Below are 25,934 nucleotides of genomic sequence, written 5' to 3' on the forward strand. Positions count from 1 at the left end.
AACACTGCTTACATTCTTGTCCTACAGTGATCTTCTAGATTTATCTTTTATTTCAGTTCCTCATTCCATTTTTAATAAATAACATCTTGATTGCCACCATAGGTCAGCATTAGATTTCCAAGATGCTGCTGTTGATTATGAACATTTCATATGGTAGTTTAACATTATGAATGAAGACAGAAAAAAAATCATACCTGCTCTTCAAATTCTGTTTGGGAATTGATAATTCACAGCATAAGCAAGGGATAAGCTTATTCCCAAGTTATTGATATACATGAGGCTTTTTATGGTGGTTATTTTTACCGTACTAAGAAAACTGACCCCACCTATCCACAATGTATGTGCATAACACATGGCATTAAAAACTGCACTAATTCTTACCTTGACATCATTATTTCCTACAGCAATTCCTATCTCTGCAAGATCTTTTAGTAAAGAGGCCATCATCTCCGTCGCTCGTTTCTTCTGATGGTTGGTCATTTCTTTAAGTTTCTGAAGCTCAGCATCTATACTGGCTAGGGTGACCTACAGTAAAAGAAGTTATACTTCAATAAACAAAACACGCTCTTGATTTTAGAGCTACTTTCCTATTATTTATTTAAATACAGCAACATGTAGTTGCCTACTAAAGTGTCCCGGTTTTATGCCTAATACCAGATTGGTATCAATCTATGTGAATACACCGTATAGCAAAAATTTAGAAGGCCTAGAGTGATGGTGTTTCTTCTGAAAACAAAATGTGAAGTACTGGGGAGAGAGGCCTTCAGCTCATGAAAGATAATCGTACAACTCCACAATAAAATTCACATCAACGTTGCTAAACAGCATTCAGAATTATATATAGTTAAATATTGCAGAAGATTGCATTTATGAGATAAAGGTAATGGACAAGAAGTCGAACATTCTTCACCATATTTTGGTAAAGGAAAATAATTTCATCTTTACCTGCACAGCTTTTAACTCTTTCCTACTTGCATATCAAAAAATGGCACCCAGTTTGGGGAGTTCATAAGCACTACACTTACTCTACAGCAGTTTTTCAGCTAGCTTGAGCTGCTGTGGTTGTAACGGCTGCAGCTCAGCAGCCTGCATACTCAGAAGTTGTCTGCTCTCTCTTCTCCAGTTTTAAAAAAAATGCCTGAAGTTTTACAGTAGGGAAGTTTCAGCCAGTGATGCCAAAGGATGGTTACTGCATGGGTTAGCTGTGACAGACTGAGAACACTGAAATGTCTTTATTTTACTACATCTCAGAACAGTTGTTGCTTTCTCGTGGATTGAGTTATTCATGACACTTAATGGACATTAAAAGTTATAATATCTAGAATCACTTGATTATCTAAAAGGAACTATGTATAAACAAAACAAAAAGAAAACAAAAAAGCCAAACCACGCACTTCAGAATCATACACAGATACAGCTACCCTATTCCACCAAGTTTTAAGTGCTGCTCATAATAGGAGGACCAAAGACCATCTGACTTTCAGCCAACCTTAAGAAGATCTAAGTAACTAATAAAGATTACTCAGCTCAGAATATGTGTAAGTTTAAAGATAGGTTTCATGATCTTGTGAATGACAATTTTAATGCCAGTGTTGTATCTAGTCAAATCTTACTAAGTAAAAATTGAAAGCCACATTGACTAGAAGACCCAGACCCACTCAGTTTTCATCTTCAAGAACAGAGAAGAATGAGACTTCCACCATCACATATTCTGCTGCAATGCCAGCAAACAAGCTGGTCCTTTCCAGTACTTACAATTTTAGGATAGTGGGTAGAGTATTAACTGTTTAAAATCGATTGAAGTCTGCCAAATTATCGGCTACCAAAACTGTCAGTCAATTCAGAAAATATGCAGGCATCTGAGGAGGTGTATGGTATTCATCCTGCAGGACTGATGCTGCATCTGTATTTTAACCAGGGCTATCTTTTGGAATATGTCCTCAGTATTCAGGACTACTCCCTTCAGAAAGTAAAATCAACTGCCTGTTTTTGAAGGCATCAAGATAAGTTATATTTTACACGCTATAAATACACATTCCTTTCAAGAAAAACTCACTCTAATTTCAAGATTGGAAGGAGCAATTCTTAAGGGAAGATTACCCCAACTGCACCAGAAAGACAAACAAAATTGAGTCAGGTCACCAGCACGTAATGAAATTGTTAGCTTCTGATATCTAGGATTTCTCTGAATACTCTTCAGGTAGTAAAATCCCATAGGTACTAAAAAGATGAGCGCTATCAAGATCAATATACCCTGTGCATTTTCCTGATGCTTACTGGTTTTAGAAAATCATCCTTTGCTAAAACTAGAAAAGTTTTAGACTTAAGCTCCCATTTTCCCTTGGGAAATATCTTTAAATGACTTCAAGCAAGAAATACAGGTAAGGCAAGAAAAGTTACGTCGAAGACTGTCAGTAATTTCTTATCCCAATTCCGTACCGATTTTTGATTGAGTTCATCACTAAGCAGTTCGTATTCCTTTGCCTTATCTTCTACTTCCTGAGACTTCTGATCATAATTGACAGCTAATTCTTCAAGGGCTTGTAGCACCTCTTTCACTTCCTCTTTAGAGGCATCGTTTTCAGCCTGAAGGCGATTCAACTCTGCTTGCAGGTTGTCTTGGTCCCGTCTGGTTGATGCTAGAAGCTGCAACATTGATAGAGATTTAATGAAAATTACAACAAATAATCATCACGAAAGTTCCATGTGTAAGTTGAATCTTCAACCTTTTAGCTACTACAATCGCTTATATCTACATTTTTAGTGTCTAACATCATGCAATAAGGATGTCGAGGACAGGTACAGTGAAAGTATAATGAATAATTACATTTATCATCTGTATCCACAGTTCTTTAGCTTTTAAAGTATTTTTAAAATGGAAGCGATTACAGATCAAGTGCAACTGGACAGCAACTGGAAACATACACAGAATACTGCAAGTTCTCAAAAAGGCCGCTGAACACTACTCATGAGTCTGAAATTGTCACCAGGCTGGGCACTACGCTTCCGGCATTTTCACACTATTAGCTGCTGAAGAATAACTAGACAAAGTGAACAGTTGCTAAAGAGGCAGATTTATTTATTGAAGTAAGATCAAACAGTAGCTCCAACTTCCCGAGTCCTCAACCCAGTTCCTTCTTGCCATGTACACAAAGATTACTATTTTTTAAATCTTTGTGCTATATAGAATTATTTTGTCTAATATCTTGGCTAAATGAAATTAGCCATTTCATTATTAATAGGTATTTCACCAATTTAATTAAGTTACATAACTTGCAACACGTGCAAACAAATTGTTTGAATATTCTAGCGAATATGGTTTGAAGTAACCCATAGATACTTCCTTTTTCATTATGGGCCATTACATTTCGCTCCTCCTCCTCCTCTCTCTGTACAGCAACTGATCAAAAGTAAACCTTAAAACAAATTTCTTACAGTAAATCAAGGTATCTTCGGTTTTGACAAACTGCTAACTTTGCACGGGGAAAACCGTCGATGTCTTTGCATAAAACTGTTTCAATTCCTTCAATCTTCATGGATACTTAAAGTTCAGGTAAACTGGTTTAAGTTTAGCAATTAGCTCAGTCTAAGTGGGAGGAGAATGAATAGGCAGAGCATTTAGATAAGGAATAAAAGAGAACTATTGTACAGTAGTAAGCCACCATTCTACTCCCTAGTCATAAACTGTGACCTATTCAGAACATCTCCAATTTCTTTAAAGGAAAGAAACAAAAACAGAATAAAGATGCAAGACTGAAACTCACCTCTTCCTGATCCAACATTTGTGTTTTCAGTTTTTCTACTAGTTGGCTCTGCTGATTAATTTCTTCATCCTGCAGTTGAAGTAAGTCTGTGTTCAATAAACTGGCAAATACCACTCAGGAAAAATAATCTAAGAGACAGCAGATGTTAGGCATCTAACTTTTCAATATTCTGAGACAATTATACAACTGAAAGCAATAAAAGTAAAAAAAAAATAATACTTTTGATTTCACCGCCTGATCCATTAGGCTCTTAACTTGGCATGTATGTGTAAAACACCATGCTTCAAAGACAAAACTCCTGGGCTTTTGCAAGTCTTCTCCAAGTTGTTCTAACTTCCAAGAAACAATTAGGATTTAATTAAAAGATTTTTTCCTCTCCAAATGTAGTACTACTGCTTAAATTTAAAATTATGTTCAAATAAAATACACATAACTTGGGAGGTAAAAACTGCTGTCTTCAAATTACTCATTTTCCTGCTTTCTCATTATTTCCCTTCTTCTGGTTCAGTATTATTACAAACAATCAGCTAGGAATGTTCTACACCCAGAAAGCTGAAATACGGTTGAAGATTCTCATTAATGTTTCCTTCCTAACTTTCATTTTTATCATGTTTTCTATGTACTGATACTTTAGTTTTCAGGACATTTTTTATTAGTCTCATTAAAGGAGGGAGAGTAACTAAGAAAGGATGCTCACTTAGGACTAAAATAATACAATTTTGATTTCTCTTAATCAGAGCTTCGCAGTTAGAGTAAGCGCTTCCAGCAAATATTTAAGCAAGCTGTACTGACAAATGAAGATTGGCAAATTAAATATTATATTATATAGCTCAAGATATATTTCCAAGAGGTCTTACATTAAATAAGAATAGCATACCTTGTCATCCAGTTGTTTGTACAGTTTGGCAATTTCTTCCTCACATTTTCTTCTCTCAGCATCAGTGAAATTGCCAGTTACTCCAATTGTGGTAGCTGGTTTATCATTAATAACAGTAATATCCTTGTCCACTGCAAAAGCTTCTAAGTTGGCCTTCTCCTTGTCAAACTGTTCATCAACTGGTACAGTCTCCCCTTGAAGAAAAGAATATACTTGGTTTTAGTAGAGTCAGACATGAAGTATTTTCCACAAACTTAGCCTTGAGCAGTATTACACGCTCCCTACTAACAGTACTGCGCCACAGTTAGTAAGCCATCAAGTTCACACGATTAACTGGTAAAAAACCCATCAATCACTAGATCATCCAAACTATTTCCTGCTTACCACAGAACACTGTATTTCACCCAGTTACTCTATGAGCTCCACATCTCACATCAAACTATCTTCCAGAAAGGCACCTAACTTGCCCTGAAGACAGAAAATCCTTTCTTTTCCCTTGGCAGTCTGTTTTGCTGGGTAGCCATATTTACTTTAAATTGCTTTGCTTCTAATTTAAAATATTTGTTCAGTTACACTTTTATCCTTTTTTATTCATTAAACCTCTTCTGATAAGAACACTTTACTAACTTTGCATAGAAAGAATACCACACACACTAATCAAGGCACTTCTCTGGTAAACGAAACTAAATTCCTTAGCACCTTATTACAAAACATGTTATGCAGTCCTTGAATGGTATGGGCTCTTTCCAACACTCCAGTACCTCGTGTCAATATTCTGGAAGAACTATACTTAACATTTCAGGTGTGGCCTCATACCGTCTCTATAAAAGATTCAAAAATAAAAAAAATACCACATCTCACTAAACTTACTTAAGTGAGCCCGTTTTTCTCAGATTTACATCAGGCTGTGGGGCAGTTGTTTACAGGATTGCAAAATCGTTTTCTGTAGCTGCCAAACTCCAGAATACATCTGCAAGTATGACCTGTGTTCCTCCATTCCTGAATTTAAGGCTTCGTATTTAACTTGCATTTTGCCAGACATTTCAATAGATAAGTCAATTATTCAGAAAGAAAAGACGGGGTGGGGTTTTTGCCTATTAATATGTTTAAGTTTTAAACAAAGATAAGATCTTGTGATATTGATTTGAATTAGAGAACCAAACCAGAGGAAATTTTACTCAGTTTCTGCATTTACAATTAATATAATTTTTTCTCCCCCAAAATAAAATTTTTTATAGTGTATGTCACTCTTCTTCTGTAGTAAACTAAGCATTGAAGAACCTAATATCAACATACTTCCAGACATTTTTGCCATTATGTGATTATTAGAAGCTGTTCCAGTTGCAATATAGTGAAAAATATTAAGTTCTATGTCAGCTTATTATCCTTGCTTTAATATTCCTACTACTGTCTTGCATAGTGCTCTCAGTTATTTTTGGTATCCTAATTACTAAGTCAGCCTCTATCATCTTCCCTGAAGTTTGCAAAATAAGAATATAATTGCTTCTCACCATTGCGCCATCTGTTGAGCTCGTTTTCTAGCCACTGTATGGTGTTACGGAGAGTCTTGTTTTTCTCTTTTTCCTTCTCATACTTTTTCTTCCATTGTTCTGCAGTGAGCTCCACATTGACACAGACTGTGTTCTTAATGGTCTTTGCTCTACATAGAAACAGCAAAAAACTCTGAATTTTATTTTTTAAAGAAAAGAATTAAAGGCTTTTAAATAAAATTTCTAAGTATCACAGTAAAAGCGTAAACAATTCCCACCTCTTCTAAAAGCTTATTTCTACTCCCTACCAACTTACTATTATTTCAATTAGATTGATACAACTATTAATGGACAGAGCAATAAAATAAACTTTGGGAAGGCTGAAAAATCCAGCTGCATACTTTCACCTGAAAGAATTCCAGTCAGGACAGTGCACAGCTTTGAACAAAGAGTAGCATTCATCACACCTAGCAAATATTTCTCCAACAGAGAGCATAACAACTTTGAGGGTGTAAACCATCAAGCTTATTTAAGAAACAGCCCACTTCAACCTAAAAATCCAGCTGTTGGATCTCCATTACCCAAAATGGTGTACAAGCTATAAAGTTCAGATTGATTGTCTACGTTCAGTCAGGCAAGTCTCATCTGAACACATTAACTTTGGAGATGAAACTACAGGCACTAATAATATATCCTCATGAAGTTAATGTGTAGTTTTTACTTTAGTGCCACACCTCACTTACCTCAGCAATTCTTTTGTATAGTCTCCTACTACTAAATACCGTCCCCTCAGCCCTGCCCCCAAAGATGAAAACAGGAAAAAAGTTTAATGGTAGTTACAAACTTTTCCCCCCCATAATATGACTCCTGTAAGCATCTTTCTGCAAAGTCTTATTGGGATTGATTACTACTAAAAGCCAAATGACTTCCTACTAAGTTATATGATACTTATCTAGCCTTCAGTTACTACAGCTGCAGGTTTCGGCATAAATTTAACACCTCTAGAAGCCTGAATTAATATACCAGACTAATTATGGTAGCTGATAAAGAAGTGTAATCTATTAACTTCTGATGAAGTCAAGAACATGAGGCAGTGAAACTAGAGCTACAGCTGGAAGACACCTCCCAATAGCTCATTCAAGGAGTACTAATAGAAAAGGACAGGACCTCCTAGATTCTGAAAAGAGACCAAAAAATTCCACTGTTGCAGAATGCAGTCATTACCCCACACCCACTAACTACAGAACTTCTTAAAACCTTGGCAGAATATGTGAAGTCATTTAGACTACTTTCCATAACAAAAATCTTAGAAAAAAAGAGTAGAAAACTGTCTTGTTGAATTAAAGTGGAAGAGGTAAGCTAACAGAAAACCAGATGAACTAAATGAAATGCTGACAGCTTTTGTAGTAATGTGCTCCAGTAAATAAAGTGATTAAATCTAGAGGTCAGGAATTGGAGTATTAAAATGAAGCACTAATAACAGAGTGGCAAAGAAGAGATACCTAACAAAATACTAAATTTTAAATGGGTACTTATAAATTCAATTACAAATGACACAGGAATTTAGAAATATTAGCTCAAATGTTACTGGAATGCTAGATACAGTGAACAGAACAAAAGATGTAATTCAGCACGCTGTCAAAGAAAGGTTGGCAGAGGACAGGCTCTTCCAGCACATAAAGGATTCAACTTAATAGGGTAAAATTCATTCCTCCCTCCTTCCGCTTAAAGAAAACAAAAAAAAAAAAAAAGAAAAAAGTCATTTACTCACCTTTGGCCAAACAGAAGAGTAGATTTAGTTTCAGACTCATTGTATGAAGATGGAGAACAGCAAATAACAATAGTGGTTCTGCAATTACCCCCTAGTGAATCTTGAAGGATTCTGGTCATTTTGCTATCACGATATGGAACATAAGTCTAGGAAGAAAATGGTTAAATGAATCAGTCACAGTTTTTCAGCATATTATTTAATGTGAAACAAGAGCTATGCTTTTGCTAGGTATAACTTCCAAAGACATTAAATTCTACTTTAATTCACAAAACATAAGACTAAACATGCATGGGATGACATAAAATCGTACTTCTGTGTTTGCTAACTTCTAGAGTACAAGAAAAGCGTCAGTATGATGCTTAGGTCCCTCAACATTAAATGTGTGTCAATACAGTGTAAGAATAACGGCCAACCGCAATGCATTGATGCGCTCAGAATCATAGAATTGTCTAGGTTGGAAGGGACCTTTCAAATCATCAAGTCCAACCACCTAACACTGACAAAACCACCACTAAACCATGTTGCTAAGCACCACGCCTACAGGTCTTTTAAATACCTCCAGGGATGGCGATTCCACCATTTCCCTGGGCAACCTGTTCCAATGCTTGAGAACCCTTTAGTTTAAAAGATTCCACATATACCACTGAGATCAGTAAAGAATTTCTGCATAATATCGTATTCAGAGATGCAATCCTTTAACCTTGAAGTATAAAAATACAGAAGAGAACACTTACACTGCTTTCAGCCAAAGCTGAGATGACGTTTCCAAGAGCAGACAAAGACTTGTTGATGTTCTTAGCCTCATCCAGCACAGCACCTTCTGCTCCAGTTTTACTAACCTATACAATATTTCAGTAAATTACTAAATGCATCTTCAAAAAACACGTTCCACATTTAATATAAAACTTGAGTAATTTTCCCGCTTTTAAGTCAGTCTCCCTGACTTTATGAGGCACTCATAAGCAAGTTGGATTACAGGTAAGCAAACTCCTCCTCAGACTCTGTCTCTGATTCACCATCAATTTTTCATTCAAAACTCAGTGTTTAAAGATATATCTGATTTTTTTAAACTGAAGTGAATATTTTCCCTGCAAAGTATGCCGTTTCATAGAAGACAAATACACAGTTAAAAATTTCTATGAAATAAACAACTTCAAAAGTTTTCTGAAGTTTGACAAAGTCTGAAATCCTTAGAGTAAAAGGAAATAAGTGTTATAAGTAATTTACAATATCAAAGCAACCAAGAGTTAGAACTTTGTTTTAGTAAGAAGCTCTATATAGTTTGTCCAGAGGTCATCCTTAAAACAAAACACAAAAAAAACCCCAATAAAAAACAAACAACAAAAAATACCCCAAGAAACAAAGAAAACCCCACAACAACAACAAAACAACAATCAAAAACCAAACAAACCACACACTACCACTCTCCCCCCACCAACCCCCTCCCAGAAAATACAGCAGAGTCTATATTAGCAAGAATTTGCGAGAACAGATTTTAGAGGCTGAATCTGGCGTAGAGGAATGCTGTAGGAACTTATCAGCAGAAGGGTGAAAAAAAATCTACCCTGACACCATTTGATTTACCTTAGCTCTTCTGCCACAAGGGCGGAATTTGACTTACAGTTCAATAACCCTCCCTTTTCTGTTCTTCTCACCAAGCAGTGATCATGACTACAGCTAAGCAATTCTCTTTGCTGATGTCTAAAGCAACCGAAGAAAAGGCATCAAAAAACCTCATGGACTTCAAAAAGACTGGGACAAGTGCAAAAGCAAAGTTTGAAATAAACAGTGATAGGAAAAAAGGTACAGAGAAAGGAGACCTGCAAACCAGCCTTTTTCTTTAACCCTGTTCTCACTTTAATGCTTCATTTCCTTCTCATTAAAAAAAAAAAGAGAGAGAGACCACTACTACGAAACACATTTCAGAATAAACACAGGATCAGAGACAATAATAAAGCCACAGAACAATGACACGAAGAATGACAACAGCAAGCAGAAAGGACTGAAAAAGATGGGTATTACCCCAGAAGCAAAGATGAACATAAGAAAAGAACATAAATCCAGCACTTAAAAAGCTAAATTACAGTCTATAAGTGATACAGAATAGCCAAAACAATACGTAGTTCCTTCCTTGCTTTAAGCCACCAACACAGGAAAGAAAGCTGTCATTTTAAACAATGTTAATCAGAATTTCAAATTAAGAAACTTAGTAACACTAAATAAGAAAATTCAAATATTTCACATCCATAAAACTCTTTTTATTCCAGTACCAGGCTACCCAACAGACCTGTACAATTTTTTGCTCTCACAGATACTGAGACTGAAATCTAGCCTATTTCCCCATGCTATTCCATATTTACAAACCCTTACTGAAGAAATGCAGATCAGCTTAAAGAGGTAGTATCTAATAGCCAACCCAGACTAGGATTCAGAAGCCACATTTCAAAGTCAAAATTAAAATGCTTCAGAGATGACAACCGAACAATCCGTGTTGCATTAACGTAAAATATTTGACTGTAAAGAACAACCAGAAGTTTCCAAAGCAGAAAAAGAAATTTAGAATTACCTTTTCACTACCTGCCAAGTCCACAAGGTAAAGTTTTCCACTTAGTTTCTGTTCTGTTTGAGTATTCTCTTGTTTTACATTAATAAGAAAAATACTATGACTTCTGGAGCTGTGTTCATTCATATCTATAATCCAAAATATATAAATTGTCAAAAATATTTGTACAACCAAACTAACATAACAAAACAGTATCTTCAAAGAGTGAAGTGACAGATCTAAAGCTCATAAAAGCATATAGAGCAATCTCTGAATGACAATAAAACTGGAGGCAGCAAAACCAATAGTATTGTCTAATTGAGTAACAAAGATCCAGTCTCCCTTGAGCTTCTATTAATACCACATAAGCTCACAGATAAGATCTGCTAGCCTGTCAACTATGGATTTCACACATTTAATTTACTTTATTAGAATGGAAAGCACACTTACATTCTGATACAGAACATAGTTTGGTTGGGTTTTTTTTTGTAGCTTTACGAAGTATCCCACTTTACCCTTTTCAAATTTCAACTAGGTGGCTGTAACCTTTCACCCCTTTCTGGTTTAAATACCTACTGCTCCCTCTGCTGTAAAACATACAAAGTAAACAAGACTTATTGAATTCAAAGAATTATTTTAATTCCTTGACAAAATTTAAGCCGACCGCAATCTGAATGAGAAAGTCTGCCTACTACTTCTTCCTTCTAACCATAAATCCCTCAGAGGCCTAAAGGATCAGCTTACCAGAGAAGCAGCTCAACATAGAATAATATCCTTCTATCCAAATTTCTGCTATTTCTCCATTACTTAATCTGGTCCCTACTCCAGAATCTTACTACCCAAGAGCAATGAAGTAGAAGCGCAGGACTGAGTCACTCCTTAAAAGGAACATCATATTTTTATTTTCGATCCTTTCCAAAGAAACAAGAAGAAAAAACTTTGTTTTCTTAATGACCGTATATTCTTTCTTTTCCTGAATAAAGAACTGGACACAGGAAGATTATGACATTCACCCTCAAACTGGCTCTCAAAGATTTCTGACAGTCACTTCAGTTGCTAAGAACTGCAGTATTATTTTGAACGCACCTCATCTTTCCTTGTTGGTTGGGTGGTTTTTTTCTTTTTAAACACTTTGTCACTTCCTAATCCTGCTTCTTGTGGGACATCGGAGACCTATGACATGGCTCCTTGCAACTCTGCTACATGCCACAGGCCAAAAACCATAGGACACTACGATGCTGCTTAAATCTGCAGCATGTCTGAATATATATTCTGACCACCTTTTCTTAGAACATGTGACAGAATGGCCAAAGCGTAGATGAGCCACAGTGCCTTTCTTATAGATTCATAGGTGAATTGAAACAAATGCCACAAACTGGGATTCTGCACAATTCCAAACGCAGAATGACATCTTTTCTCCAGTGATTCACAGTTCCTCACTGATCACTTACTCTCTCCTTTCAATACAAGTCTAAGTAACAACATCTAACAAGAAATTGAAATACTTGTTTCTGAAAGACATGATGAAACTGCATATGCTAGACCCTTTCAAAAACCTGAATTATTTAGCTCATTATTTTTGTCTTCCTTACTTTCTAAGGCATATGAGAAGCAAATCGATAAAACAGTATAAGACAATAAAAGATAATACTTACTTGTAACTGCTACGTGTCGGTTTGACTTTCCTTCATCTATAGTATCCATAACTTCTTCTGGACTACATACAAAACGTTCTGTGCAACCCTTTTAAAAAAAGAAAAAAAGGCAAAAAAACCATCACACCAACAAGCCAGAGGTAAATGACGTACACTAGAGGAGTGAAAGATGAAAACATATCTGAACGATGCTCACCTTTACATAGGGAACTCTATTCTTGTCCTCATGAACAGAAAGATTGGTCTTTGAAACTGGAAAAGAAAGAGTTCTAAAGCTGAGGTATATATGATTTCTTTGCAAAATGAATGAGCTGTGTACAACATCCTTGTCATTGTCCAAGTCATAGATGTTATTTCTCAACAATACTTTAGAAAAAACTTAATATACATGAAACAACCACTACTGCAGCTTTAGTATTATTCTATAGATTAGCTCCACGCTTTCTTATTCTGATGTACCCTTATCTTTTATAGGTTATTATCATACTGCATACCTATCTTACTATCATGAAAAGGGGTTTGGTTGGTTTGTTTGTTGTTTTTTTGTTTTGTTTTTTTTTTTTTTTTTAAAAACTCTCTCCAGAACAATATATTTTCTATGTTCAATATAAATAAAAGGCTTACCATCCAAAAGGTCCCTTATTTTATCCAAGTATATTTCAAAATATGACACCTAGAAGTGGGAAAGGGAATAAAGCATCAGAAAGCAAAAATGCTTTGCTTTTTGATCAGAAGGATCCAACATGATTATTAGAATGTCCCACATAATATCACATTTAGCTCAAGTCCTTAAGGCTGAACTAAAATACACCTCTAAGAAGAAATTATTTTGATCAAAAGCTTCAAGCACCAAACAGCACTGCCACAGGTTATCAGGATAGCTACCATCAATGTTTAATGGAAACAAGATTAAAGTGTTAACGTAATTCTTCTTTAAGAAGAGTCAGTTACTTCAGAAATAACTCACATTTAAATTTTCCAAGTTACAGGCATTTGAAACAGATATAGAACGTCCATTTAACAATAGGCTACTTCCAGTTGTAATATAGATTAAATAACTAACAATGAAGAAGAGTTTACCTTAATATGAAACTCAAGATTCTCATCCATAGAGTAAATATAATTAAAAATATCTTGCACAATTCTTGGAATAATACCCATTCCATCTGGGTCGTGAAGCTTCCCCTTATTAGAAAAAGATATAATAAAATGAAACTTTCATACTGAATGCAACGTTACAAAACAGTATCCAAAGGCCAAACAGTTAACAGACAAATTAGTTTTAAAATGCTGACAGGTATGATGCACTTATTTTACCTATAAAGGAACACCTTGACCATCCATTTAGGCCCAGCATTTGCCAGGAGTGAAAAGAACGATCTCAGAAATCTCCCAAACTACGAAAAGTGAAAACGTACAAGTAACATTATTCTTGTGTTTCTCATCCTGCTACTAAGGGCTGAAAAAATACAATAATTGCTGTTCTCAGTCCTAAAAAAACATTTTGGGTATCAAAACATTGTAAGGAAAAGAAAATTAAAATTACAAAATGAAAACAAGCAGACATCTTATTACTAGAAAGATAAAGACTATTGTGATGAAAAGAGATGACAGTGACATTAAGAGGAAAATTATTTTAAGATTTCTTACTTCCATAGTGTGTGTCTTTCCAGATGATGTTTGCCCATAAGCAAATATTGTACCATTGTATCCCTCAAGTACATCTAAAGGGAAAGAGCATTTTCATTAGGGTTCATTTCCTTCTTCTAAAGGAAAGTCAAATGAAATAGAATGCAAGCAGGCAGTCCCTAAAGTGTTCAGCAAGTTAAATCATTCAATGTTGGGGAACTCTGTGCTAGAGGGTGTTCCTCCCTACCCCTTTTAATGCATTGAGTCATTCATCATTGACTGTGTTTTAGAAGTTTACTGTCTTAGAAGCATCTGTTCCTTCAACCAGAAAAATCAGGATTTCAGAGTCAGGTACAAAAAGGAAATCAATACAACTGCCAGGCTGAGCAGATAGTCTTTGATAACTCAGAAGAAACCACTGTGCATGAGAACACTATAATATTTTCTGCCTTCAGGAAAGTTTAACTGTCCAATTGTGAAGAGAATGGACTATGCCATAAGTTTCAAGCATCTTAGTCTTTGGCCATTAAGCTTATAGTTTAAATTATGAGTGAACCACCACAAAGTTTTAGATTGAAGGGTGAGAGACAGGCAGGTTGGTTTGTTTACAAGTCGGTTACTGTAGAATCACATCCTGCATGCAAACTTTTGTTTTCCAAAACCAAGCATGAGATACTTCAAGTGGAGATGTTTTGCCACCCCATCATACCCGTAATCCATTTGTACCACCACTACAGCTCATTTCCCACATGATGCAGCACAGATTAGAAATGCTGCACAGAGAAACAGAGATCAGATTTTTAGATGGAAGAAAGGGGCAGCATTACAATTCTTAGTTAACTCCAGTTTTTAAGGAGCAAGCTTCTGATCTAATCCTAATTACTATTTAACTCATTAAAGAGTTAAATAGTCACAGCAGCAAGGATTTTTCACAGCAATTCACTTTTCTAGTCATCAAAACCCCCCTATATTTAGCCAGTCCTCTCTTGTCTCTAATAGTTAATATTTCAGGGGAAGGCTTTGTAAAAATTGTTTTGAAAGTTGTGTCAATTAGAATTTATTACTGATCTCAACAAATTAATCGATTTTATTTTCAGGAAGCTAGCTAATTGCTTACTACAACAACTTACTGTGGTATAACCTTCTTTGTTCGAAGACTTGATTTTCTGAAGTTACTAGACCAATTCTGACAATTCAGGTTTGGAGAAATTGTACAACCTGACATGCACAGCACTAATTCACATTTAAACTTTTAATTGTGAGGGTAAAAATCACATTCAAAAAAATCCCCCTTAAACTGTGTATTAAATAAACAAACTAAGAAAGTATCTATAGCATACACATGATTTCACAAATTTCCTTTCCTCTTATATTCCTCCAAACAAACTAAGGCAATTGTAGGATGTTTTCACCAATAAATTTGGGGCGGAAAAATCAAACCTATTCATAAGAGTTAATTTTGATTAATTTCTGACAAATTGTTTTTAACAATCTTTTGCAGACAACTGCAAAAAACCCAAAACATGACAGGTAACTGTTATCAAACATTGCAATAGACTGAAAAAACAGGTTAAGCACTGACATAATTTATGAGCTCAACTACAGGCTGATTTTGTACTGCTATGATCCATGTTGGCTTTTATTAAACATTCAGAAAGTAAACGGGAACAATAGAAGTATCAGTTTTCAACATTGCAATCCACACAAATATGAGACTTAGCATTATGGTTAAAGTTGCTGTTCCACCTTACCTTTGACAATCTTTTTAGCACAATCATTGTATACTTGTTCCTGTGATGTGTTTGACTGGAATACACGGTCAAATATATATGGCTTGGACTGGAGGGAAAAAAAATAGACATAGAAGAGCTATTAAAAAAAACAGATACTGTAAGAAGAACTAGAAGGTGCATGTTCATATAGTTTAGAAGTAGCCTATGCTGTCTCAGCCCAACTTTTTATTTTATTTTAAGAACTTCAAGACTGTAGCAAGGAAATCAGCTTATACAGTGTTGCCCAAATCTTCACATTTGCCTACAAGTAAGGCCTTGAATGAAATATATTTGGTTTCAAAATGCAATCTAAACAGTTCTCCAAAACTACTCTGCCACATGACCTCAATTTACTTGATTTACAATGTAAACAAATGCCCAGTCTGTACATCTGGGAACCCTTTATTCTCTTCTACTTTGGTAGCAGGTTTACTCTGGTAAACCTAAATTATTAAAAATAGCTTATACCACATCATGTAGAATATCTGTCTTGGTAATATTTGTTAAAAACCTCAAACCAAAAAGAAACATTCGGGTCACCTACAGTCAGCACAAGAATTATTTCCCCATATATGATATTGTTAAAATAGTTCCATATTGTTAAAAAAGTTCCATAAGCAGAAGCAAAAGGCCACTTTGGAGAAAGGAAACCTTCCACAGAAGACTCATTTTGGAAGACTCTGGAAGAGGAAGCTCTGACATAGCTTTTTGAAACAAATGTTGGACTTTGCTTTGTTTTAAAGAAGAGATGTTCATAATGCAGTTCTAAGCAACTGACAATCCATTAGGATATGGACTATTATGCTCATCTTAGAGAGGTCAAATTTTTTTGTAGCGTTTTCAGAGCTTGATTTAGTAGGTAGCCAAGCAGATAGGCAAGGTTTACAAAGGAGCTAGTTCAGTTACCATTGCTAAACTCACTGCAACTCCTAAGTGCTCCATTTTGCCTAAATTTAATTCATTATCATCCTCCCGCAAGGATATTCTGGAACTGCTTCCCCATCAATGAAACAATAATAGCTTCCATCCTTCACCCACCCACCACATTCCCTTCCACAGTCTGACCTCCCTTTTAATAACATCTAGCATAACACCAAACAAAGATTTTTAGATTCAACACATATTTATCTGCTGAGAGGGCTTGAAGTCAGGTGGATGAGCTCCATCTTGGAAAAAAATAATTACAGCACTCACTGTGTAAATATGCTCAAGAAACCACAACACTCAGTAGGCAGAAACTATCCCTAAGGTGCTGAAGTTTGTCAGAACACTTGTTTCACAGCAGGGAAATCACAAGCCTTCTCAATTACTCATTTTAGCTTCAAATGCACCTCAAATTCATGTGTTGTACAGTAGAATTAAGTCCATTATACACCAGAAGACAAACAAGTTCAAATAACCCTGAGGTAAGAAAATGAAGACTGAGAACACATTACCTAAAAATTTAAGTCACTGTAGAAAAAATAAGACTAGCTATACATCTTCTTTCTCACTAGCAGCTGTAGTTTCAAAAAGCCTCCAACTCCACAAATATCAATCAGCTACACTACGCACTGCAAGTCATCTACATCACAAAACATTAATCAGATCTGTTTCATGCTCAACTTCTGCATATCTGTATGCACTGAAATAACACCATTTTGGAGGATTGTATTTACCATTACACACTGGAAAACTATAGTGAGAAGAGTAATAGCATCCAACATCACTGCAAACAATCTGTGAAGCATTAGTAATTTGTGTGTTTGTACTTGTAAGAGTTAGACTCTTCTACAGATACTGCTCCAGAAAATACATAGATGACAATTATTCCAATTACATTGATTTCGGAAGAATTAGAGAAAGTTCCTGGATACAATCTTCTGACAGTCTATGCAGCAAGTGTTAACAATACTCACTATTTCTTACAGATCCCAACATATCTGATCTTTGCTGTTCCAAATACAGCATCACAACTATGAGGACAGAAAAGTATATTAGAATGCAAATATTATTTGCATAGTATATGTGTCTGAATGTATACACATACATTATCGTGTATTTATATCTTACTACAGAATACTTCTGATGCCAAAAAGCAGAGTTTTTTTTATTTACTTCAAAGAAATCCAACTCAAAAAACAAAGATAAAAAAAAATAAATATAGAGCCTAGTTTCTGGTACAGGAAGATACCTTGTTTAGAAAGGACTGTAGGCACAACCTCCACGAGTTTGCAACTACCCTGCAATCTACAGGTATTTGCACCAGGTTCTGAAAAAGCTTTTTTTCCTCTAAATTTTTAAACAGCATTTAGAGGAATTTGGTTTGTTCCTGTTTGTTTTGGTTTTTTTTTGGGGGGGGGGGGGGGGGGGGGTTGGGTTTTTTTGTTGTTGTTGTTTTTTGGGGGGGTTGTTTGTTTGTTTTGGGTTTTTTGTTTTTGTGTTTGTTTTTTTTTTTTTTTTAATTCTTCTGCCAAGCAAAGGCTGACTGAATTGAACTATTCTTCTTTATCTACATTAACGAAAATTATCCTGAATAATTTGAGAGTAATCCATAGACAGGATACTTTTAGACTATCTACTCTCCAATTGCCATTCAAATGCCTTCGTAAGAGAACAGAGCCAATTACAGTATCTCATATAATTACAGTCTCTTTTGTTTTACAAAATGTTAATATAACAGATAGCATGTATGATGAATACCACGGACTAGTAAGAACAGAAAACCAGGCTGCAAGGACTCACTTGGACAGTATTGCCTTTAGTTGATCTTCTTTATTTACACAGTGAAAGCTGCTAGGCACATGACAAATTCCAAATTTCCCTCAACTTAACAACTGCTACCAACATACCCACAAAATTTAGGAATTCTGGCCCCCAAAATAATCCTCACAAGGGGTCCTGTTTATACCACTTGTCACTTCCCCATCCCTTGCATGTGGAAAGTGGAATATTTGTTTACATGCCCTCAGTATTATAGTTCTTAGATGAAGCCACAATACAACTTCAAAGCACTCAAAAATCCAATTACATATTTCCCTCCCCTCCCAGGTCACAGTACAATTATCACACCTGTGAAAACCCACACTAGAGGCATGCCCCTGCTCCATCATTACTGAATCAATATCTAACCAAGTAGGTTTAGCCAAGCAGGTTCCAGGATAATTATGTTTTAAGAATACAAGTTACTCCCACTCATATGGTTTCACATCTTTGACATCTGCAATACTATGACTTACCACTTCTCTTTACAGTCTACTTTCTGCTGTAAACAAAGCTAAAACAGTATTACACAGATTACCCTGCCCTAGAAAGCCTCCTCATTACCTTTAAGAGATTAATCAAGAAAGATTAAAGTGTCAGATATTTTTTCTATACCAGATGCCTATTCTTCCTCAACTAGTAAACAATCAGATATTATGATGGAACTGAAAACACAAAGGTTCCAAGCAACATTACCACATAGTGTCGATAACAGTGGTAGTCGCAGCATCACTACCACTATACGATGCTGCTTTGACATACTCTAGAAATTTTCAGGAAATATTTCTCAAATCCTATTAAAAAAGTTTAGAACATAAAACCTCTAAGCAACACGAAATATCAAGCAAACGAGCAGAGCTTCTAACTTTTTCTCTCCAAATAGAGAGAACTCAACATTTACATTCGCTCCTTGCCTAGCATTTGTTCTGTCAGTAATCAACTACAGGACAGCTTCAGCTCCCATAATTGCTTGTACTGAGGGGATGTGGTCCAACAGCAAAAACTTTGCAAGCGCTTTCACAGCCCTCAAAAAAGTACATCTGCCAACATGATTTAGCGGCAGTTAAGCTGAATCTTAATAAAGTGCCTATGTTTAAGTACACAGTTCCACAATTAAAGCTAGTTATCAGTTATCCTTACACAAAAGGATGCTCAGCCTATCAAAATTATACAAGATTTGGAGCATACATGAGTCCGTTCCTCAGAAAAGTTAGTTTTTCTCAGTACCTTCAGTGTAGTCCTCATTGTGATCAGCCTGACCACAAGTAGGCTGAAACCCTAAAAGTCCTAGAAATACTTAATGTTATCTCCCATAAAAATAATTTAAAATATCTTTCGTTTTCCCATTGTAACTTTCTGTAAACTACAGAATTGGTTACTCATAACAATACTTTAGTTTACCTTATTTTCTGTGAATTAGTATCTGAAGCAAAGTCAGTAGTGAAAATTTACTTGAAAATCAGTAGAGTATTTTTCTGCCACAACATATCCAGATGACCTTTACTGTTTTTTGCTAGAACGGACTGATAGAGCAATATTATACCCACCAATGGTTGGCTTATTCTTGGTAAGAGGTTCAAGTAATGGGTTTACCTCTCCTTTAAGTTTCACATCTTTAATAAAGAACATTCTTCCCATCAGCACAAAATATGGAAAAAGAAAAATCCCACACCGAACAATTTCTGGAAAGCACCATGTCAAATAACTGACTCAGTTCTTCCTATTACTAAGCTAAGGTATTGCTGCTTTGACACACCTAATGGAGTCCAACATCATGAATGAGTGAAAAGGCACCGTTCCAAATCAGTATTTTATTTTTAGGATAAGGAAAAAGCATTTTCTTCTTGTCCTAGCTCTATGGAAACAAAACTGCAGCCAACACAGAACAGTTATTGGTTCTCAGCTCTTTCTGCCCTATTTTTTGTATTTCTGTGCAAATAATGCAACTCAAGTACCAACACCTACAGCAGTTATTTATTGTTGTTACGGAAGGACTAAACCACGTCATTTTATTTTTGAAAAAATGTGACTGGAAACCCAATTTCCAGCATAGAAACAGAGAGAAAATTTGGAACAAGAGGTTTAGCCAAGCTTTGCTTTAGTAAAGAGTTTGTTCTGAAGAGAAGTAAGCACTGCTGGCATAAAAACGGTCATAGAATTTCAGAATGGCCAACAAGTATGAGATGAGTGAGGTGTTTCTAAGCAAGTGGTACAGCAGCCAGGGAGCATGGCTCTCCCTTTAGACATTACTGTAAGCTAGAATATTTGTTTTCTGTTAAATCATCATACAGTGTCATCTGAAAAAGGTCTCTATTATCCACCACTTCACAGAATGAAAAAAAAACAAAAACAAAACAGAGCAACACTGAAAGAATATTATTGTTTCGGCTACAGAATGCAATTTCCGATTTATATTTAAGTTGCACTGTAGACATTAAGCATTTTTATTCATGTGTGTCTAATTAAACAGTGATTACCTTCACGCTAGCAAAATAATAAAAAAGTTGTTTTGAGAATGTACCTTGTTTCTTGCATTTATACAGTCCAGCACAGCCTTTCTTTCAGCAATGCATATGAATTACATTTTCCTTTTGAATAATCTGCTGCCAAAAGCTGCAGTAATAGCAAGTGATCTTCATTAATCTTATTCTAATGTAACTTAAACCTAGCTTGGCTCTCATTTACTATCCAATGCTAGTTTAAAAAGTAATGAAAAAAAAAGCTAAATGTCTCAATGTCTTCCCAGGATCACAGGGGTTACATCTTACATACAAAAAAAAACCACAGTACTCTAAACAAATATGAAGATACAGGCAGGCAGCCATGATTCCTTCTTAAAGGCCATAGGAATAAGGAATATACTACGATCATTACTAGAAACATTTGGACAACAGACAGACACTGGCCATTTCTGTGAATGCTCATAGCACCTCACCACTTCAGTTATTTGACAGTACTGTTTTCAGCTTAGGCTTCATCCCGAAATCCTCAATTGTCACCGTATTCCGTAATCTGTCTTATCTTTTGCACCATTGTAAAATGAGAAAGACCAGGTACAGAAATGTTTTTTTAAAAAGAAGTATAGATACGTTCAGCAGAACTATAAAGCTACCCAGTTGCAAACAGTTTTACATTTGAAAAAATAAAGTACATAATCATATATATTATAGGCTTGCATTTCCTCCTTGTTTCATCTTACTCAAATTCCTGAAATCCATGAGCAAATTGCTATCAATTTTTGTATATAGGCACATTTATGGTATTTAACATAAAAGCCATATACTCATAACAAGCTGCCCTATTATTTGTTTTAACAAAACCCTTATATTTACTTAACAGGAAGAGCCAGTATAAAAAAAAAATTAAGAAAATATTAAAATGGTAAGAAGCCCCCTTAAATTAATAATTTAAAAGCTCTTTACTGTTAAAAAGGTTTCAACCTGTGGAAGGACAATACTTCTTCAAAGTCTGTTCTTTAAAACAGACCAACACCATATGTCCCCTCAAATTGCTGTTACACACTAGCTACAATTAAAACAAGTACTTTATCTAAATCAAAACAACTCACTTGTCCAGAAAGACAACCATGCCAGTAATTACACAGGAGCCAGGAAGAGAAGGGAGGAGGATAGATAGCTCAGAGATGACAGGGGAGTCAAGGAAGCAGGAGGGTTTGGTTATAGTCACCGATTTCCCTCCCCACCCTCCTCCACAGAGGAGTCAAGCCTGGTATAAGCTCTGCTTCCACCATCTCCTAGATTTCACCTCCTATCTACCATTACAGGCAACTCCCAAGTATTATTAAAGAAGCCTTCACTGTTTCAGCACAGAACCAGGTGCACACAGAAGGTGCAAGTCCTTCAGGTAGCCGAGGAAAGCGGCTATGAAAAAAAAAAAAAGTGGTTCTATTATTGTTCAATAGGCAGCCAATGTGACATGTAGCAATAAAGACAGAAATCAAACAGCTGAAGTAACCAAACATACAGCTTATTGAGGATCTTTTAGAAACTGTTTCATGAGAGGGACTGTTTCTGTTACCATCCTCCTTTGGGCAATTCCACAACACACACAAGAAGTGGCTGGCTACAGCCAGGTTGGCAGGTTCATAACTTTGTAAAACCTCAGTCAGCTTGTTAAAAAAAAAAAAAAATTACAAGTTAAAGTCATTGTCTCAACAGTTTTAGAGAACCAAGTCGTAACTTCGAGAACGTTGATATTGTCATATATCCACCATTATAAAAAAAAAGTCACAAAATATCAATCCTTTATTAAAATTTTGTGAAACAGAAGTCAAATACTGTTACTGCTACCCAATCTCTTAATTTTGGGGGGCGTTTTTCCCCCAAAGTCAGACACAATAAGTCCTGGCCCTAGGACCCCCAAAGGATTTTTTATGGTCATTTTTACCAGTGCAGAAAACACCGAAGCACAGTTGTAACACTAAATATTAACCCCGAGCACAAAGTCCCACATGATCCCTCAGAAGCATGCCATCAGACTGTTCTACTCAGATATAGCACCACTTCAGCCCAATTTACATTGCAGATATTTTTAAAGCACACTTTAGAAGTATTTAAAGAATGTAAGTTTTCTGTTCTCTTTAGACTAGAGCTACTGAAAAAATAAGTGGAAAATTTATTTTTAAGAAGTTGGAAAACATCAAGGATTCTAAACTTAATCGTGGATTTCAAACAGAATAGGTAGTGTCACAATGAATGGATATTCACTGATGGAAGTGAGATCATTTGTTCTAGTTAAATTTTCCAGGCTCAGTTCCTCACTCTGAGGAGTTTACCTGTACAACCCCAGGAAGAGATGTACTCCAAGATACTAAACTGCCAGCCGAAATAAGCCCAAATTACCTCACTTCACAAGCATGCCATCATTCTTGTAGCTCCAGACTCATGAAATTCCAAATTTTCTTGACAAATTCAGTTGAATATTAACAGACTAGAGCACTAGTATTTAGTAAATCATACTAAAAGAAGTATTTTATTAAATCGCCTCCTTCAACTTCAGATACCGTGCGAAAAAGCTATTATCGGTAGCCTCAAGAAACAGAGCATAAAACCCAAAATTTGAATACAGATAACAACTGACATCTAAGTTACTTTCAGCAATGCAGAACCAGTACTGTCTCTAGAGAGAAAACTATTTATATGAAAACACAAATTAAACATTAGCAAGTATAAAACAAACATTGGGAATAAACTGTGTTTGTACAATACCAACCAAACCAGGCAATAAACTACTGTACTTTAGTTTTATATTCCAGTTCCACTTTGTAGCTAAACATGACACATTGAACAAAGAGGAAAGGATTAACTTTTTCCTTGTAACGTTCAGGCTGTTTTACAACTGGTCGCATACTTTGCAAGGTGACTTCAGTTAAAATAGATTTACAAACATGTAATAAGCCAAATGGTCTGTTTATTCTGATTAAAAAAAAAAAAGTTATCAGACGAAGACTGATTCACAGATGACAAGCACCAATGAACTGGAGCCTGCACTGTTGTTCTGCGGTTGTTTTTTTTTCCCCTCAAAAAACTCTCTTTAGGCAACTACTTCGATGGTAGCTCCGGTGCATGCATTTTGAGCACGTCTTTAGCGGTCAGACTCATCGCGGACGCCAAAGCCGGGGACAGGCTGGCCGGGGAACACACCGGGACTCGCCCGCTGTCCCCCCCCGGCAATCCACGCCTTTTCCGCGGACACACCGTGCCCGGGGCTCAGCAGCGAGACCTCACCCCACGCCTCAAGTCCCCAGCCTTTCGCTAGAGCCTTCGTCAAAGGTTTCCCGACCCGCTACCACCGGCCTGTCCCCACAGCCCTACGCCCACCGCTCGGGGACCTCTGCCCCCACTGGCTCCCTGCTCTTTGCCCGACCGTGCACACATCCAGACGAGCTCTGCCTGCCCTCCTCCCCTTCTTCCCCCCTTCAAAGGCCACCCCCCTTCCCGAGGCGTCCCCTCTCGCCTCAGCCCTGCCCTCTCGCCTCACACCGCGCCCATCCCCGCGGTCCCCGACCCCTGACATCCCCCCTCTCCCCCCCCCCCGCCCCAGTGCTGCCCCCGCCTTTCCCCTCCGGGGCGGCCCCTCACCGCGATGACTACGGTGTCCTCGCCCTGAAACTTAGCGATGTACTTGTCGCCGCGGGTCACTTCGGACTCATTGAGGGGCCTGAAGCGACACATCACTTTGATGTTACACTCCGCCGGGTCCGCCATCTTAGGCCAACGCCGCCTCCGGGGCGCTCAGCTCCACCGCCACCCGCTGCTTGCGTCTACGCCGACCCGCTCCGGGAGGGTCTCGCAAAGCCGCCGTTGCCGGGAAGCCTGCGCCCGCCCGAGCAGAAGGGAAAAGGGAAGGGCTCCTTCCTGGCCGCCGCCACCGCCTCCCGCTCTCACTTCCCCCCCAATATGGCAGCCATGGCGGCGCCTGCAGCCGGCGAGCCCCAGCCCTCCCTCGCCGGGCGGAGGTGGGGCACCGGGGGTGACGTCACCCTCCGCAGCGCCCAGCCCCGCCCCCTGGCGGGGACTTGCTGCGCAGGCGCCAGGCGTTGCTGGGGCGGAGGCAGAGTTGCCGCTCGCGGGCGCGGCGCCCGCGCGATCGCCGCGCGGCCGAGGGGGCGGGGCTGCCCAGGGGGTGGGGTTCCCCCTCAGGGGAGGGCGGGAAGGAGGTACCATGGCCGCCCGTTCCCCCGCGTTGACCCCACCATCATCCCGCTCCCCCTCCTCACGGTTTGCGGCCACAGGGCTGGGGTTAAGCCCGGCCACGGTGCTGCGAGGAGGGACGAGACCTTGCCTGACGGGGCGGGGGCGGCAGCGGCAGCGGCAGCCGGGCCGCTCCCCGTCACACCTCCCTCCCTCACAGCCCTGAGGCTGGCTAACGGCCGGTGCCGGGCGGACGCCGGCTCTCGTGGCGGTGAGGCGGGTCGCGACACGGTCCTCTCACCAGTTGCACGCCCGGGCGGGGCAGTTCCGCTTAGAGCTGAGCTCTGCGAGTGTGCTGAAAACTGAGAGACCGAGTGTGACGTGAAGTCTTAAAGCAGACGGTTGAGGTAGAAACCTCCGATATTTCTTTATGTGTTTTGGGTTTTTTTTCCTTGCTCGGAGAGGTAAAAAAGGAAAAAAACCCACTTCCATGAGGTGTTCGCAGATGTCAGGGAGCTGTTAGTATTTTCTGAAGTGACCTTGGTGCCTGCATGTGTCTCGAGCTGGGAAGCAGGCAGTGTTCTGTGGGCAAGTGGGGATCCGAAGAGCACACAACTTTTGGGGCACCTCCCATGACAGAGTCTCTCATCACCTTCTCGCACCAATTTTAAAAAAGAGTCTACACAGTATTTTTTTTAAGCCTAATTTATTGCAAGTTTTATTTATTTTTTTTTACAGGGAGCTCTAATTCTGGTCAATCAAAACTTAGGGATTGTATCCAGGTAAAAAGTGTCGGCTATGCCCTTCTGATCAGAGATTCTCAAGAGTCTCACAAGTTTACAACTGTACCTCTTACATCCAGGTATGAACTTTCAAACTGGGACAAAGTACAAACTCGCTGCTTGGCTAAGTTACATCTGCTTCCTGACAGAAATCATGATTTGTACTGGAAAATTTTCAAGTATACTTGAAGTTAATAAAAGAAAAAAAAAAAAGGGAGCCTTTCTCTTAAATCAGTAAAGTTTAGTATGCCGCAATG

The 25,934-nt window shown here is 37.8% G+C and overlaps 1 protein-coding gene across 3 annotated transcripts in view; it reads right to left on the reverse strand.

Annotated features, from left to right (window-relative positions):
- Window positions 1-24,726, reverse strand: part of KIF5B (kinesin family member 5B) — a 36,816-nt gene extending 12,090 nt beyond the window's left edge. For 2 of the 3 annotated variants that reach the window (XR_008464772.1, XM_054190934.1), the window contains exons 1-15: window positions 24,344-24,726; window positions 15,480-15,567; window positions 13,750-13,823; window positions 13,180-13,284; window positions 12,724-12,772; window positions 12,296-12,351; window positions 12,100-12,187; window positions 10,469-10,593; window positions 8,637-8,741; window positions 7,903-8,048; window positions 6,153-6,301; window positions 4,642-4,835; window positions 3,765-3,833; window positions 2,440-2,646; window positions 382-525 (exon numbers count right to left, since the gene is read on the reverse strand). Coding sequence is in view for 2 of the 3 variants with exons in the window: in XM_054190934.1 (XP_054046909.1) it covers window positions 382-525; window positions 2,440-2,646; window positions 3,765-3,833; window positions 4,642-4,835; window positions 6,153-6,301; window positions 7,903-8,048; window positions 8,637-8,741; window positions 10,469-10,593; window positions 12,100-12,187; window positions 12,296-12,351; window positions 12,724-12,772; window positions 13,180-13,284; window positions 13,750-13,823; window positions 15,480-15,567; window positions 24,344-24,469 (1,725 nt within the window). In the remaining variant the exon portion in view is untranslated. The remainder of the gene's footprint in view (window positions 1-381; window positions 526-2,439; window positions 2,647-3,764; window positions 3,834-4,641; window positions 4,836-6,152; window positions 6,302-7,902; window positions 8,049-8,636; window positions 8,742-10,468; window positions 10,594-12,099; window positions 12,188-12,295; window positions 12,352-12,723; window positions 12,773-13,179; window positions 13,285-13,749; window positions 13,824-15,479; window positions 15,568-24,343) is intronic. The other variant, XM_054190933.1, reaches the window with a different exon arrangement.
- Window positions 24,727-25,934: the final 1,208 nt, after the last annotated feature.

Source organism: Rissa tridactyla, chromosome 2, assembly GCF_028500815.1.
Source record: "Rissa tridactyla isolate bRisTri1 chromosome 2, bRisTri1.patW.cur.20221130, whole genome shotgun sequence".
NCBI lineage: Eukaryota > Metazoa > Chordata > Aves > Charadriiformes > Laridae > Rissa > Rissa tridactyla.